Source organism: Pithys albifrons, chromosome 6 (genome assembly GCF_047495875.1).
Source record: "Pithys albifrons albifrons isolate INPA30051 chromosome 6, PitAlb_v1, whole genome shotgun sequence".
In the NCBI taxonomy this organism is placed as follows: domain Eukaryota; kingdom Metazoa; phylum Chordata; class Aves; order Passeriformes; family Thamnophilidae; genus Pithys; species Pithys albifrons.
The window spans coordinates 65,009,732-65,025,241 of NC_092463.1; the positions used below are offsets into that span (position 1 = coordinate 65,009,732).

At 51.9% G+C, this 15,510-nt stretch overlaps 2 protein-coding genes and 1 long non-coding RNA gene across 4 annotated transcripts; 2 read left to right on the top strand and 1 right to left on the bottom strand.

Annotated features, from left to right (window-relative positions):
- The first annotated feature begins 13 nt into the window (after positions 1-13).
- Positions 14-3,506, top strand: FTH1 (ferritin heavy chain 1). Its single transcript, XM_071559265.1, has 4 exons — positions 14-268; positions 1,663-1,809; positions 2,232-2,357; positions 3,170-3,506. Exons 1-4 carry the CDS (start codon positions 158-160, stop codon positions 3,332-3,334), a joined length of 549 nt encoding a protein of 182 aa, XP_071415366.1. The 5' UTR covers positions 14-157; the 3' UTR covers positions 3,335-3,506.
- A 283-nt stretch (positions 3,507-3,789) lies between these two features.
- On the bottom strand, positions 3,790-14,502 carry LOC139672694 (bestrophin-1-like). 2 transcript variants are annotated; one of them, XM_071557122.1, is made up of 10 exons: positions 14,264-14,502; positions 11,886-12,045; positions 11,275-11,369; positions 10,502-10,735; positions 9,682-9,836; positions 8,713-8,790; positions 7,209-7,361; positions 6,674-6,754; positions 5,869-6,020; positions 3,790-5,527 (listed from the first exon to the last, which is right to left on the bottom strand). In XM_071557122.1, the coding sequence occupies exons 2-10, from the start codon at positions 12,035-12,037 to the stop codon at positions 4,354-4,356; spliced, it is 2,274 nt and encodes a 757-aa protein (XP_071413223.1). In that variant the 5' UTR covers positions 12,038-12,045; positions 14,264-14,502; the 3' UTR covers positions 3,790-4,353. The 2 variants fall into 2 exon arrangements, with proteins under 2 accessions (XP_071413223.1, XP_071413225.1); XM_071557124.1 differs by lacking the exon at positions 14,264-14,502 and having other exon boundaries at positions 11,275-11,413; positions 11,778-12,042.
- Positions 8,953-10,671, top strand: LOC139672695 (uncharacterized). Its single transcript, XR_011697969.1, has 3 exons — positions 8,953-9,006; positions 9,325-9,458; positions 10,651-10,671. It is a non-coding gene; the product is annotated as an uncharacterized lncRNA (long non-coding RNA).
- Positions 14,503-15,510: the final 1,008 nt, after the last annotated feature.

Genomic DNA, 15,510 nt, shown 5'->3' on the forward strand with positions numbered 1-15,510 from the left:
TGGGGCGGGCAGGTCTCAGAGCGCGTCGGCGGCGGAGCGGAGCGGGTTCCTGCGTCAACAGTGCTTGGACGGAACCGGCCGCGCTCGGGCCTGCCGCGCCCCCTCCCACACACCGCCTCTCGCACAGCTACCGCCGCACCCACCTGAGCACCCAGCCATGGCAGCGCCCCCCTCCCAGGTGCGCCAGAACTACCACCAGGACTGCGAGGCCGCGGTCAACCGCCAGATCAACCTGGAGCTCTACGCGTCCTACGTGTACCTCAGCATGGTGAGGGCCGCGGGGGCCACGGGCGAGGGGTGCGGGGGCCGCACGAGGCTGGGCTTGGCGGGGGTTCCCGGGGGCCGAGTGGTGCCTGCGGACGCGGCTCCTCCTCTTTCTCCTCCTCCTCCTGCAGCGCCTCTGGGCTTTGTGGGCCGTGCTGTGTGTGTAGGTGAGGCCCGTTATCTCGCCGCGGGAGGCCCCGCGGCCGTTGCCCTTGTCGGCCCCGTTATCAGCCCGGCTCAGCGCCGCCCGGGCGGCTCTGCCCTTGGGGCTGGGCCGGGTGGCAGGACTTGCCTAGCGAGGCACTTGGCACCTTTCCCGCGGGCGTGCTCGGCTCCCAGGGACGGCTTTTCTTCCCTTGACTAGGAAGCAATCCGCGGTTTCTTTGGCCCTTGTGTTTACGTATCTCACGTGGCACGAGGAGCCAGTTTTAGCCACGCTGAGCCGCTCTGGCGCAGGGAGCAGCTCTGACCTCTGCGCAGCAATTCTGGTGCTTCAGGCGTGCAGGGAGCTCGACACTTTCTGGTGACACTCCACAATGTCGTGGCATGGACATGCAGGACTTCATAGCTTGTTTCTGTGTTACTGTAAAGATCTGAACTCTGTTTTGTGCTTATGTTGGGGCGTGGTAGCGGTACACAAGCACCAGTGTCCTGCTGTGAACCTCCAGGCTGCTGGTTTAGGAGCAGAGAAGGCGGTAGTAAGTTTGGTAAATAACTGGCAGTTGATTTTATAACTTTCTATTGAAACTCGTTAATGGTCCTGACCAAGGAACAAACAAGTTGTGTTATGACTTCTAACTGCTGTTACAGGTTTTTCTTGCTATCAAGAAAATATTCACTGTAAATTCATACTGTGGCTCCATTTGTCTCTTAATGTGATTTTATTTTTCTCCAAGAATAGAAAGCGTACTCCTTAGTCTAATCCTTGAAAAGCCTATGGGAGCTTTATTGCAGAAGGACCTAAAAGTTCTTGGCCACCCTTAGCTGGTGTTGCAGGTTATAACCCTGACTTGTCATCACTGTAAACAAGCTCGGGCAAACAAAGTGCAGATTTCTCTTTCAAAAGGGCTTTTCAAGCCTGGAGTTCAAGGCATTTGAATGGTGCTCAGAGCAGGTATCTGTGGGGTGTCAGGGTTTTCCCTTTGTATTTTCAAAATAGAGCCAAGGACACAAATACTTTCTTTGTGCCCTTGGTAGGGATGCAGGTTAAAGTTTAATACTTGTTGGGAAAATCCAGTGATGGGAGGGGGAGAGCTGTTTCACACTGCCTTGCTGTCTGCTGGCCTCACCTTGTACTCCACTCAGCCGGTCCTGAGGCAGGGCTGAGAGGAGACACATCTGAAGCCACAGTTTGGGCTTGGCTTGGGGTTTTGAGCCTATGAATCCTTATTTTTTCAGTCCTACTATTTTGACCGGGATGATGTGGCTCTGAAAAACTTTGCCAAGTACTTCTTGCATCAGTCCCACGAGGAGCGGGAGCACGCGGAGAAGCTGATGAAGCTGCAGAACCAGAGGGGAGGGCGCATCTTCCTTCAGGACATCAAGGTGAGGAGGGGGCTCTGCTAGCCCAGAGCTGCACTTGGGGGCTGTCCCCACACGGGAGGGGATGGAGCAGCAGCTGGAGAGGCAGAGGAATTTGAGATGTGTAGTAATTTGATAATTAGTGCCGATTGACTAAGAAAAAGTACTTTTGTGTAAGAGGAGGGTGCTAAGCCCCAGTTGGCTTGTTGTGGCAGAAGAAGGCAGCTGGTTCATCATCACTGAATTTAACAGCTCTGTGCACTGTTTTGAGCAGTGGGACTTGGGGGCTGCTTTCAGTTCTGTCCTGAGTGTGCACATCCGGTGTTTTGATGTTTCCTAAATGCCTGAACTTGGCCTAAACAGGCTTTGAGAGTGATCTGAAGACTTTGCTCCCTGCTGTTCTGTGGGTACTTAAAGAAAATGCATGCTGTGTTTTCCCCTTGTAGAAGCCAGACCGTGATGACTGGGAGAATGGCCTGACTGCAATGGAGTGTGCCCTGCACCTGGAGAAGAATGTGAACCAATCACTGCTAGAGCTGCACAAACTGGCAACTGAGAAGAATGACCCACATGTAAGTGGAGGCTGAGCCTGAGAATTTGGCTGTGCAAGGAGGGGGCCTGGATGTATCTAATTGTGTGGGTTTAGGACTGAGCTGTGTGTCCTTGATGTTAATAAAGGTGTGAACCCCAGGGGTGTGCAGCCCTTCCAGAGGGAAGGGCCCAGGTGTCAGCCTGTGCCTTAGCCCTTTTGTGACCTTACTGCCCTCCTTCCACAAGGATTGTCTTGGTGACTGATGACCTGCTTTTTTTTCCTCTGAACTGTATTTAAGGTGAATTGTTTCTGGAGTGGTTGAGTTTTATCTTTTAAGCCTTTTTGTCATGAGGCTTTTTTGCCACCAAACTTTGGAGTCTGAATGTTAAAAGCCTTGGTGCTTCAGAACAGTGTCTGAAAACACAGTTCTTCACAGATAGAGTTTTCTTGGCTGGATTGAGGCTGCTTAGTATCAGGAGGTGTGTGTGAACCCAAGTAGTCTGGGAGTGTCCTGCCTAAGTTAGAGGGACTTTAAAAAACAAAACAATGACACTGGGCTGTCTCAGAGGTGTAAATTTCTCATGGTTGTGAGTATCCTGTGCTGTGGGGGAGTCTAAATCTTTTCAGTGACTTGGCTAATACTTCCTGTAGCGAGGAAGAGGACAGGCTTCCTGAGCCGGGTTGCTCTGCAGGGTTCTGGAGGGAGTGTGCCTGTGTGAGCCCTGCATCACTTTGATCTCCTCCTGCATTGCTGAGGCAAAACTAACAGCTGCTTCCTCTGAGCTGCAGTGTTTTCATTCTGTCTCCTCTCCTTTCTGGGCCTGACTTTAAAGTCTCTTGTCTCCCTTTCAGCTGTGTGACTTCATTGAGACTCATTACCTGGATGAGCAGGTGAAAGCCATCAAGCAGCTGGGTGACCACGTGACCAACCTGCGGAAGATGGGGGCACCCAAGTACGGCATGGCCGAGTACCTCTTCGACAAGCACACCCTCGGGGACTGTGACAATAACAGCTGAACTCTGGCCCAGGGCCACGCTGTGGGTTTCAGTGGGACTCCGACTTACTGTCCAGCAGTGCATGCAGCTTCAGCTACCTAGAGAAACAGTTCCATTTCTCTGTACCAAATACCACCCCCCTTCTCTCATGTTTTATGTACTGCCCTCCAGCCAATAAAGTGACTTGGTTCCAGCTCGGTTTTCCTGTGGAGTTTTGAGGGAGAGGAGGCAGCTGTAGTGAAGGGATGTGGGATGTATTGCCATGTGGTGTGGGAGGCTTGCAGCTGGTGCTGAAGGCAGAAGTGGGAGAACTGTCATTTCTCTAAATCCCTGTTGCAAGGGAACTAAAATGAGGAAACAGAACAATGGTCCTGGGTTTGAGCCTTGCTTTTATTTTCTGAGGGTGGGCAGTAAAGCTCAGCTGAATGGTGTCTGCTACCACCCAGATGTCTGAGCACTGTCAGGTATGTGGCAGGGGGGATGTGGAACTTCAGAAGGAAGCAATGTGCTGGCAGATACTGCAGCTGCCTGTGCTGGTGTAGACAACCTGCCTTATTCCAGTACTTTTCCTGGCACTGGAAAAGAGCTAGACAGGACTGGAAGAAGCACTGTGGGTCTGCATCACAAAAAAAATGTGACTTGCTTCAGTCCCTTACTTTCCCTGGAGTATCTTAGTAGTGCAAGTCCAGCCTGAGACTCATAAGCTCAAGTTCTAACTCTTACTCTGAGGAGGGAATTAAGCATCCATATTAACTATATTCCTGTTCTAGGCTACACCTGGCTGGTCAGGCTGGCATCTGCTGAGGTCCAAGCAATACTTAACACTCAAGGTCTTGGGTTTTGGCTACAAATGGGGCTTTAAGTGACTTTGCAGCACAGGTTGTGCCCGCTATGGTAGCTGAGACCAGGAGCAGCGTGTCCTCAATGCTGGTTTGAGCCTGGGCCAGGCTCCAGCTGCATGTCCAGCACTGACCTTCTGTTCAGGTGAGTGCCAGGTGTGAGGTTTAGGGCAGGCACCCCACAGAGCCTTGTGGTCTCCTTCAGCTGTACTGGTCCAGTTGCTCGTCCCCTGGGCTCTCACTGGCCTCCATGATCACCTCCATCAGCCCCACAAAGTCACCCTCAGCCAGGGAGATTCCAGAGTCGTTGGGGGATGGACTCTCTGCTCTTCTCTGCTCTTTTGTAGGGGGTGGGTTAGTGCTTCCATTCCCAGTGTCTCTCGTGTTCCTGGAAACCTCTGGATGCTGCTCTGGAGCACTGGCTGCATCTTCCAAACTCAGGCTGTGACCGTCAGGGCCCAGGTTCCCCTTGTGGGACCGCTCAAGGGCCGGAGAGGTCATGGGAGTGAAGGAGAAGCAGAGGGAGGTAGTGCCCCCAGGGGTTTTGTTGCTGGGGGTGTGAAAGGCACCGGAATGCTCCGAGTTGGAAGCAGCTGATGCTGTATTCTCCAGGGTTAGCCAGGGTGGGTGTGAAGCTTTCAAGCTCTTCAGACTCTTGTAGCTGCCTTGCTTCTCCTGCTCAGGGGACTCTGCCAGGAAGGGGAATTTGGGGCTGTTGGATGCTGTGGACTGTGCTCCTGGGCTTCCCGTGGTGGCAGCTTCTCTGGAGTTGCTGTTTTCCACCGTCACAGCCGTGGAGTCGGGACCTTTGCTCCGATCTGTTGGCCAGACAAAGGTTTCCTTCGCAGCTGAGCCCAGGGAGCTCTGGCTCTTGTCAACATCGCTGACTCTGGAAGGGGAGGCGTTGACAATGACATCCCTCAGGGAAGTGGAGCAGGCAGCGATGCTGGACAGAGCAGGTGGCTTCTTCCGGCCTTGCCGTCTGGAAGGGAAGATCATGGGGATGGAGCTGATGGGTGTCTGGGGAGCGCTGTAGAAACCAGGTCTCTCATAGAAGGGGGTTGACATGAAGGCATCGAACTCCCTTAGTTTCCCATCTTCACTGTCCCACTGCTCCTGGGAGTCTCCCCTTGGCTGATTGATGCCACAAGGGCTCCCAGATTTCCCCATGTCTTGGTAGGTGTAGTGGGAGAAGGGTGATGTGGGCTCCCCTCGCCTGCGCAGCAGGTTCATCCGGGAGGAGGACCTGGAGAAGTTCGGTGACTGGACCCCGAGGAGGCGGCCCAGGTGTCCCAGTAATGGTGTGGAGTGGTTTGCCTCCTCATTCTCCTTAATCTGTTCCAGGGGCTGGAACTCCATCTCTTCTTTCTGCATGCTTGGAAAGGCAAAGTGGGGCTGTTAGGCAGCTACAAAGAGAGGGGATTTCTGTTGCCACTGCTGCCAGTGACAAACACCTCCCTGTATTGCCATTACATGTGTTAGCCCCCCAGAACAGTGAATGCTCACAGGATAGGTAAGAAAATGAGTTTAGAAGTTATCCTTTTCCATGGAGGATGTTGGTTTTGTCTTTGGATGAAACTAAAGGGATCTTGGACCAAGATTTCACAGGCTACAGAGAAAGATACTAGTACTCACTCTTACTCCCCATGTATAATCTCCTGCTGAAGAGCTGATGCAGTAACTGGAGTGCTGGGACCTCCACCTCCCCACACTCACCTAATATCAAAAGTGGAGCCAAGGAACGATGGGCGTTTGTACTCAGCTGTGGCTGCTGTGTAGGGTGGCTGGGGATCAGGCTCGTTCCAGTAGAGGTCCTTCTCCAGGATGGGTAAATCCTGATGCATCTCATCCACTGCCATGAGGGAGACCTGGGGGGGGCCAGCAGGAATGTCACCTAAGATGAGCAGCTTTACCTGTGCCTGTTATCTGTGGATGAAGGAATACATGGCAGGAGGAAGCCATGGAGCATGGAAGAGAGGCAAGTGGCTGGAGTTACTGTTTTCCTGTCACTTGGGTTGTTTTTCACACAGAGATTTGATTAATCGCAAGGGAAATGATCTTGAAGGAGACAGGAAGGCAACAGGCTCGCTAGGATAGATGGGCTCAGTGTTAAGAAGGGCAGGAGGTGTGGAGTTGTTGCATAGAAGAAAGCAGAGGAGGCGGTTTTAGATACACACAGGGTAGGAAAGCCAGGGAGAGGCAGGAATGATACATCATTTAAAGGCAGTGAGGGCCTGAAATGAGCAGCCTGGGGCCATTCCACATGCCAGAGCTTGGACTGAAGCTGCGGTGGGCCTCTGTGTACAAAAACAGACCAAAAGCTGCAGATTCCCTGGTGTGGAGCAGGGGGGATCCTCCTGACACGGGTCTTGCCCCACATAGTTCCTGGAGCCTGGGCTGTCACCTTGGCTGTGGGGGGACTGCCTCTCCACTCCCTCACAGGCAGGGAGGTGGGGGCAGAGGTTTTCAGGAGAAACTGGTGACTGCACTGACTGGGAAGGAGCATCTTCCTTCCCTTTACCTGCAGGTTCCTGTCGATGAGCCAGTTGGCTTCAAAGTCATCATCGTCCTCCCCAAAAGGGTTGATGAGTTGCTCGGCCACCTGTATGTGGAGTAGCAAAGGACACCATGGCCATACCTGCCTCTTTCCTTGCAGGGAGAAGCCCAGTGGGACAGGGTCAGACGTGATGTCCCTCGAATTCCTAGAAAGGCTGCCCCTCCCAAAAAGGGGAGGGTTAAAAGTGGAGCCTTGCCAGTGGCTGGGAAACATTGGTACACACAGCAACAGCCTTCCTGCAACTGAGGGTGAAGTGCAACCTAATGCCTCTCCTTCCCCCAAACTAGTCAGATCCAAAGCTTAAGAAAGCTGGAGCTGGTCTCTGGGGTGAGACACTTGGAAAATGAGAAGGCCCTGGCAGTTCCCTCAGCTCCCCCGCTGGCTTCCTGTTGTTGCCCATAGATCAAAGAACACACAGCTGGGTTCCTGGTGAGCTCACACTGGGAAAAACCCTTGGCTGGGTCAGATTCCAGCTCCAGACATATTTTCTTGGACTTACCTTTAACCAGCCAGCATAGAAGAAGAACTGCAAAAATGTAAAGACAGGCACAAAGAGATCTAGTTCGTGGCCAGGATATGCTTTCTCAGGATCCAGGAACTGCCGCCCAATCAGGCAGGCCAGGAAGAAGCTGTAAACAGCCACAGTCACCACCTGGAAAAGATGCCAAGGGACACATCAGGGGAGTGTAAGTTCCCAGCATTTCTCTTAACTTCCTCCCCACTCATCTCCAAAGCCATATTCTGGCTCTGCAGCCTCTGGAAAGCCTTGGAGTCACTTATGGCAGGCTTCTCCTCTGCTTTTTTGCAGGAGGATGCATTCCCACAGCAGAAAGATTTAAGTATTCTCTTTTCCGTTCAGTTGTTGCATGAGCTGTATGTCATTCCATGCTGCCCCTGGAATGAGTTCTGTGTAGGTATCACAGGAGAGTGGCAGAAGGGAGCATGTGACATCCTGGAGGGACTGAAAGCTATCTCGTGCAGGCTGGCAGGCTGCTTCCAAGTCTGGAAAGGGAACCTGGCAGTGCTTCTTTCCTACTCCTCACACTGAGCCTTTTTTCTATTTATCTGCTTGCTTGTCTGGACCTCAGGATATACTGAGCTTCGTGCTTGTCTCTGTAACCACAGGACTGGAAACTTGCACTTTTCAAATTAAAAGGAATTGAGACTCTCTTGATACAAACAAGGGGATTCAAAACAAGAACATCCTTTCCTAAGGTGTTCCCCATTAACCTTCAGCAGCTCCTGTTTCACAGTGCAGGGCATCAGTGTTATTTGAGCAGCTGGACCAGAGGACACAAAGGAGTAAGTTGGTGCCAAAGTGTCTGCCTGGGCTGTTAAATAGCTGAGGACACACACAGAGCTTGCTCACATGTGTGCCATAACTCCCAGAGCTCCCTGCTTGGGGTGTGTTCCCTGCAAACTGGGGCAAGGAGTTGTTTGTGTGTGTGTGTGTGTCCATGTCCCTGTGTTTTCCATGCACCTGTGTGGCACATTTTGGGCTTAGTTACCCCTGGACAGAGGTGGATGTGTCTGAGTTAGGGAAATGAGCCTGGGCTGCATGTGTGCTGCTGAGGGACCTATGGAAGAGAGATATGTGCATGTAGGGATGGGGATTCAAGGGTGTCCTGCATGGTCCAAGTGTGAGGCAGGTGTGAAGCACCTGTTCTGCACCCTGAGAGAGCTGGGATTGGCCAGAAAGGAGATGAGAAGGTTTTGGAGAGACATAAGCCTTCCACCACCTTACTGATTGCTACCTGAAGTAGGGAGAGAGACTTTTTATATGGACAAGGGGCAATGGTTTTAAACTGTCAGAGGGCAGATTTTGATTAGATGTTAGAAGAAAGTCTTTACTCAGAGGGTGCCCATGGCAGGGGAGTGGAATAAGGTCCCTTCCAGTGTAAACCATTGCAAGATTCTAGGTAAGGGTGTAAGCAGGGATGTGCACAGGCAGGTGGTGGAGCAGAAGATGTGGGGATCCCTTCATGTGGGGAATCCCTTCTCACCTGGGTATAGACCAGGGGGATGCTGATCCAGTCGTACCCGTAGAGTCTCCCACACTGGCTCCGCAGGGTGTTGAGCTCCTGCAGTGGGGAAAAGGAATGGCCTGTCAGAATAACTTTGCTTCTCCTTGCTGTGGACACAGAGCCACTCCAGCACATTCCCTCCCACTTGCACCTCCTCTGCAACTTGCCCTGGAGCAACTCCTTGCTGCCTGGGTGTCTCCATCTGAGCCCAAGATCCCTTTCTAACTTACTTCACAGCAGAGTTTATCTTCTCAAAAAATGAGTGGCCAACAGGTGAGGCAAAGGATGTTCCCGGAGCATCCATTTCTCTCTCCTGTCTGTAGATAAATGTCTCAGAGGGAGATCGCTCTCTCTGGGCAGATGAATCCCACTCCAGGCAACAGAAACCACGTGGCTTTCTCTGCTCATGAGTACCAAGAAGGATGAGCTGCTCCAGAGCCTTTTTCTGTGCAGCTGGGCAGGGATCATTGCCAGGTCTTGCCTGTGGAGCAGGGCCTGCTGCCCAGCACTATCTTAAGAGTTTTCAATAGCAAAGTTTTCTACAGGACCTTCATTTCTGGGGATTTTTTAACCTCTCCTGGTCTCTTCTAGATACCTGCTTCCTTGTGGCTTTCTAGCTGTGTCCTAGACTCCTCCACTGGCCACTGTCACTGGGTGCCCTGGAGCGTGTGAAGGCTGATCAAGGACCTGCTACTTGGATACCTCCCATTCCCACACCTCTAAATGTGAGTTCAGTGGTTTTTCCCAGTCCCACATTTGAGAAACATGTCACATTGTGCCCTCTCCTTAAATGTATGTGACACTGCTGCCATGTCAGCAGGCCACGCAAAGCTCTGTTCTGCCACCAGCTGGAGTGTGGCACTGAGAGGCATTTCCCATCCAAGTTAATGTAACACCCCCATGGATCCCCAGGACCCCACACATTTGCCTGTTGCCTCTGTCACTCACATTGAGGATTCCTTGGAGCAGCACACTGTCCCGGATCCTCCCGTCATTCCTTGCCTTCACAGCCAGATTGGAGAACCACACACACGGGATCCAAAACTTGTTGTGGGGGGAATTCAAGCTCTCAAATTTCTTGTGCTCTTCTGGTGTCATGAGGCCTTTGGGGAAGAGAGTAAATGGAAGAGGGATGGCCACAGAGGACAGAAAGGAATTGTTCTGGTCTGAATGAAACAGCTGAATCGCAGATGGTGGTCTTAGCTCTCCTTAAAAACCACGAGAAAGACTCAGACACTCAGAACTCTGGGAGACACACAGGCCAAGTTTCCTTGTTAAAACATTGAGTCACAGGGGTGTGGAGAGGTGGGATTTGTGGGATTTCACTTTGGCTGTCTGCAGCACATCTGATCAGATCACAGTCAGCAGGGAGATAAAGCACTGCTGAGGGTGCAGCTGCCTGGTGTCCATAAATGTTTGTGGGGAATGGGGTAACATGTCTCAGAGTGCCTGTTTGTCTCTCTGGATCACACAGGGAACCCAGATAATGTGGGCAGGAGCAGACCCCTATCCTTTGGGTAGACTGGGAAATATTGTACCTTGAGGACCATGTTCCAAGAGGATTCAGAGAGCCCAGCAGTTAAGTTTGGAATTCTGAGGCTCCAATTACACCTGCCCAGTGGAAAACTCACACTGAGAGAGCAGCACCCACTATAGGAACCACCTGAGCACGTTGCAGCACCATCCCATCTCCACCTTGAAGGTCAGGTGGCCTTTCCCAGGCTGTCTGCCCCAAGAATAGCAGCGAGGTGGTGGTGGCAGGACTGACCTGCCCTCACAACGTGCTCCATGCTGGGGAAGCGCTTGTAGACGGCGGTGCTGACGGAGCGCAGGATCAGGACACTGACCAGGTTGCTGTAGCGCATCAGGGTGCGGCGCAGGAGCCTCCCATACTCATCCTCCCCATCCACGTTGCAGGAGACCAGGTTCATGATGCGGTCGGGCCACGGGATGCTCTCATACTGAGCCCACCAGCGGGACACCACCAGTGCCACGTAGAAACCTGGAGGGCAGCTGAGCAAGTTTGGCATCCCAGAGGGGTGGGAGGAAAGCTCTGCTCTTCTCAGGAGCAGGAGGGTGAGCAAATTAGGCATCCCAAAGGAGTGGGAGAAGGAAGCTGAGCAAATTGGCATCCTAAAGGGTAGGAGAAATAAGCTCTGCTCTTCTCTTCCAGTGCTCATGCAAGGATGAGTGCAGGAATAACTGGAGGGGAATTCAGACCTTCAGGCTAAAGAGAATCTGGGGTTTGTGGGTTTTTTCATATCATAGAATTATTTGGGTTGGAAAGGGTTTAAAGATTATCTGGTTTCATAGACAGGGACACTTTTCACTAGACCAGGTTGCTCAGAGCTCCACCCAACCTGGCCTTGGACACTTCCAGGGATGGAGCAGTCACAGCTTCTGTGGGCAATCTGTGCCAGGGCCTGCCCACCCTCACAAGGGAGAATTTCTTCCAAAAGAAATTTACAAGCTCTATCAAACCAGGGAGAAGAAGTGCTGTTCTGTCCCCCTCTCTGTGTGATCCCAGGCAGAGCTCCTTACCCAGCACGAAGGACACGGGGATTAGCTCAGCGTAGCTGTTGCAGTACAGTGCCAGCTTCTCAAACATCAGCCTTTGGCTCTCGCTCAGGACCAGCCTAAAAGGGAGGAACAGCAGCCTCAGAGAAGGGTCTAGGCCTTGCTGGACCTGCTGGGGATGAGTCTGGCAAGAGAAGCCAAGGATGGGGAGTCTGGGGATGATATGGGTGAACAGCCCTTATGAGTCAGGGACATCAGCCCACGACTCCAAAACATCCTGCTAACCAGTCCAGAGGCCAAAGAGTGTGTGGTAAGGGCCACAGCCTGATGTCAGGGACCAGCTTTATTTTTCTCACTCAGAGGAGTGCTGTAGTATCAAGGGTTTGACACAGAGCTTGAATGTGCACTGCAGTTCTCTTAATATCCTGCAAAACATCAGCCCAAGCTGTGCTCTTCCTTGAGCTCCTACCTCTTAGACCTGCTTCCCTTCCATCTTTTCCCCTCTCCTTTCTCCTTTCCCCACTCACTCCTGTGAACAGAGTGTCTGTCCAGCAGGATCCCTGTCCCAAGCCCGTGTTGTTCCCTTGTCCTGCTCCAGGACAGGCTGTGCTGGTGTCAGGATGTAAGATGTTCACCTGTAGAGAAGGCTGATGGTGAAGTAGAGCACGATGAAAATCAGGAACTCGGAGTAGAGCAATTTGTAGATGCTCCCTTTCCATTGGAGCAGGAGCTGGGAGAAGGTGCCCAGGCGGGCATCGGCCACACGGTTGGTGTATGTCACTGTCATCACAGGTCCTGAGGCACACACAAAACCAGGTGTGGAAGCTTGAGCAGGAGGAGACAGGGGCATCCCCAGTGTCCCACCATGTGAGATGGAAGGGAAGAGGAAAAAGAGAGAAAGACAGGAAGAAACAATGAGTGGAGATCAAAAGCCAGGTAAGGTGAAGTCAATGACACAGAGAACCAGGAGGAAACTGATGGTATGCAACTAGTTTGCTGTCTCTTCCCTTTGAGCTGCACATGACAGTGGCAGAGGATGTATTTTCTGGTGGAGCCCTGGGTTTCGTGTGTTGGATTGTCAGTATTCGAGTGGGGCTTGTTGGCTGGAGAGGACAGAGCCCATGTGCTACCCCCTTCCCACAAAACACTGGGGTAAGATTATTTCTGAGTCACAAACTCTGAAGTTACTTATCCCATTCATTTTTATTTGCTTATACTATTTAAAATGTTTCAAATATGTTTCTGTAAAATGTTGACAAGCATCTTCCCAGAATGCTGCTGGCAAAAGAATCCAACCCAAAGGAAAGCAAGAACTGCGGAGAGATTTCTTGGGACTGATCCAGATGAAGGTACCCCAACAAGAATTACTGTCTTTAAATCTGGGCAAAGGGCCAGATCTGGACTCTGCTGGTCCCAGTCTTGCAGGCAGAATAGCTCTCCCTGTTAGAGATCTGTGGGATGGAGTTTTGCCAAGCTCACAGAGCCCAAATTCCAGCAGCTCCACCTCCCTTCTCTTTCCACCATATGTTGCACAATAAATTGCACTGGATGAAAAAAGGCATTCAGGCTCCTGAAATGCTTCCCCAGTCATGTAGCCATCCCCATTGCAATTCTAGTCTAAGATGGATAAATACTTCTTCATAAGCAATTCATAATCAGACTCACATTCATATACATCTGAATTTGTAAAAAAAACAAAAAACCTAACCCCCCACCCCCAAAATGCTGCTGTAATCCATGCCAAGCAGACTGGTAAATGATTCCTTGCTTCATAATTAATGTGAAACTATTGGTATTTCTCAATCTTAATAAGGCACCAGGGTGTTACACAGGCATTATGTTAGTAACTGTGGGGCCTTGGACTCTCCCCTGAATGATGGAGACAAAAAAGCACTTCAAGGGACAATTCACACTGTGCAGTATCTGGAGGCAGGTAAGTTTGTGCCCATGTTCCTCATTTAAGCATCTTAAGGGAAAATCTGCACTTAGGTGGGGACAACTTGGGTCCAAGTGAGCTGCTGCCATGAATAAAACCAGCAAAGTCTGAGGGTTTTGGCTCTTTCAACCAAACAGCATCTTAGTCCTGGCTTTGGAGTTTTGGTGCTGCCCCTCCCTTGGGTTTCCCTGTTGTAATTCAGGTCCCTGAGTCCCCTCTCATGGGTTATGTGGAGAAGCAGAGCTGGCCCCTGTCCCTAACTGCACAAATGCACATTTCACCAAATCCTTGTGCACATCCATGCCATTTCCATGTGTATTTCTGTGCTCAGGACTCAGAACAGTGGGGTTTAACTGCCCCAGAGACTGTACACATGGGCTGGATGGAAAAGTATGCCCACAAACTCATAAATTTTGGGGGGCTGCTTACAAAGAGCTGCCTGTTTTCTCTACGCTTTGGGTCTTGAAAGAGCCCAGGGAGACTCTTCGTTGCGTAATTCAGATACAGATTCACTTTTTACCAAAGAAGGAAAACTTCAGCTCTTGTCTGTGTAAATAATGGATGGCACCCACCTCTGTGCTGTTCTGCTCCCGCATAGGAGACAGGGTTTGTCCCCAGTGCTTTTTCCTCCAGCCCTGAATGGTTAAGGCACTCCCCTGCCCACCTGCCAGCCTGCATGGGACTGCCCAGGGATGTCACAGGGCAGCTGGCACGCTCCAAGCACCATTTGGGGTGTAGGTGGGAGGCGACTCACTGGCACACCGGAGTCAGTACGGGGAGGAAGAGCCATCCCCTGACTGGCACTGCTGCCTGCCACTGCCTGCATCCACCTGCCTCATCCCTCTGGACTAACCATCACACCTGGAGGTTGCCTGCCACTGATCAGAGTGTGGGAACCCACAGCAACCAGAATTCCGCGACACCACCCACCACATGAGATGGCAAACAGGCACGAGCAGGTACCACAAAGATAGAGAACAAGCAGACAGAGTGGAGGGATGGAGGGAGAGGAGGTCACAGGAAGGCACGAAGATCTCGGAAGCAAACCACCTGCTCTTAGGAGGACTGGATACTCACAGTCATGGGCTCCTTTACAGCACTGGAGGCTGTGGACGTTTGGCCCCGCACGTGTCCTCGCTGGGTCCTTTGTGGCCCACGCCACCGCCCGCCTCCTCGTGCCCCCTTGGCTCATGGGGGGATTGGACCTGCCCGACACCGTGTGCTAAGGAGCCTGAGACCCACTTGGGAGTTGCAGCCGGTCACTTGATGCTGTAATCCTTCCTCTTTACAAAAGAGACTCTGTTGTCTTTTGCCCTGTTCCCTTCTAATCTTCTGAGTAAGCCCTGCGTGTTTATAGAGGCGGCCGGAGGAGGGGGAGGCAGGGCTGGCTGCTCTGCTGCTGCTAACTCCTGGCACAGCCATGGTGGCTGCCAGGACAGGCATTTTTCCTCTAATTCTTTCCTGTTTGGTCCCTTCCTCTGTGTCACAATCTTACAGGAACCCCAGGAGATTATGCAGGGCTGGAATTTTCCACAAAGGCTGGAAAATGTGTTGTGCCCAGGAGCTGTGGAGCCCTCTCTTCCCCAGGGAAACTCCTCACATCGGTGAAAACACCTGGTCCACGCTCTGCCTGCCTCTCACAGGGTGTTTCCCTGTCACTCCTCGCTGTCCTTGGATGAGTTTGCCAGCTTTTCCAGCTGTGGTTTGGATGCTGGGACTTCCACTCTGCCACGGGGTACCCGAGACTCTTTCTATGTATTCCCTTTCTTTTCCCTTCTTGTATGCCATCCTGGGATACACTGGTACTTGCCTTTGTCTGGAAACTTCCACCAAGCCAGAGAACTCTCCCTCTGTCTCTCCAGGGTCCCTGTTTTGCTCCCAAGCCATCCCTCCCAACTGTGACTATCCTTCTCTTCCAGCATCTCCACAATCCCCTCTGCCAAGTCTTTTAAGATATTCCCCTTCCATGATGCTTTGAATTAAAATCCTTCCTTACTAACTGGTCTTCATCATTTACCCAACTGTGGGATACTGTAGAGGGGAAGCACAGACTGATCTGTACAGGTGAGAGCAACTGGAAACCTGGACTCCTGTAAAAACCAACTTTCTCTTGTGCTGGTTGTATGCCTGTGACTTTGACATTTAACATCGGCCGTGGGGATCAATTTCTTCCAACTGACCGCAGGTTATTCCTTCCTGTGGCTGGTCCTAGACAAGGGAAGGGTGTTGTTGGGAGTGGTTTGGGTGCTCCTGGGGACATGAAACAACAAGCCCCCGAGTGTCCTGATGGTTGTGGAAGGATGTGCTGGCATCTGGGGGACTCT

What these genes read in the sequence shown, in the direction of transcription:
- LOC139672694 (XM_071557124.1), bottom strand. Translation starts at nt 11,969, where the DNA reads ATGGAAAGGGAGCATCTACAAATTGCTCTACTCCGAGTTCCTGATTTT. An exon ending in GGAGCACGTTGTGAGGGCAG is followed by an intron (nt 9,837 to 10,501) that starts GTCAGTCCTGCC and finishes TCTTCCCCAAAG; the next exon opens with GCCTCATGACACCAGAAGAG. An exon ending in TCTATGCTGGCTGGTTAAAG is followed by an intron (nt 6,755 to 7,208) that starts GTAAGTCCAAGA and finishes CTCCACATACAG; the next exon opens with GTGGCCGAGCAACTCATCAA.
- FTH1 (XM_071559265.1), top strand. Translation starts at nt 158, where the DNA reads ATGGCAGCGCCCCCCTCCCAGGTGCGCCAGAACTACCACCAGGACTGC. An exon ending in CCTACGTGTACCTCAGCATG is followed by an intron (nt 269 to 1,662) that starts GTGAGGGCCGCG and finishes TTATTTTTTCAG; the next exon opens with TCCTACTATTTTGACCGGGA. An exon ending in CTGAGAAGAATGACCCACAT is followed by an intron (nt 2,358 to 3,169) that starts GTAAGTGGAGGC and finishes TCTCCCTTTCAG; the next exon opens with CTGTGTGACTTCATTGAGAC.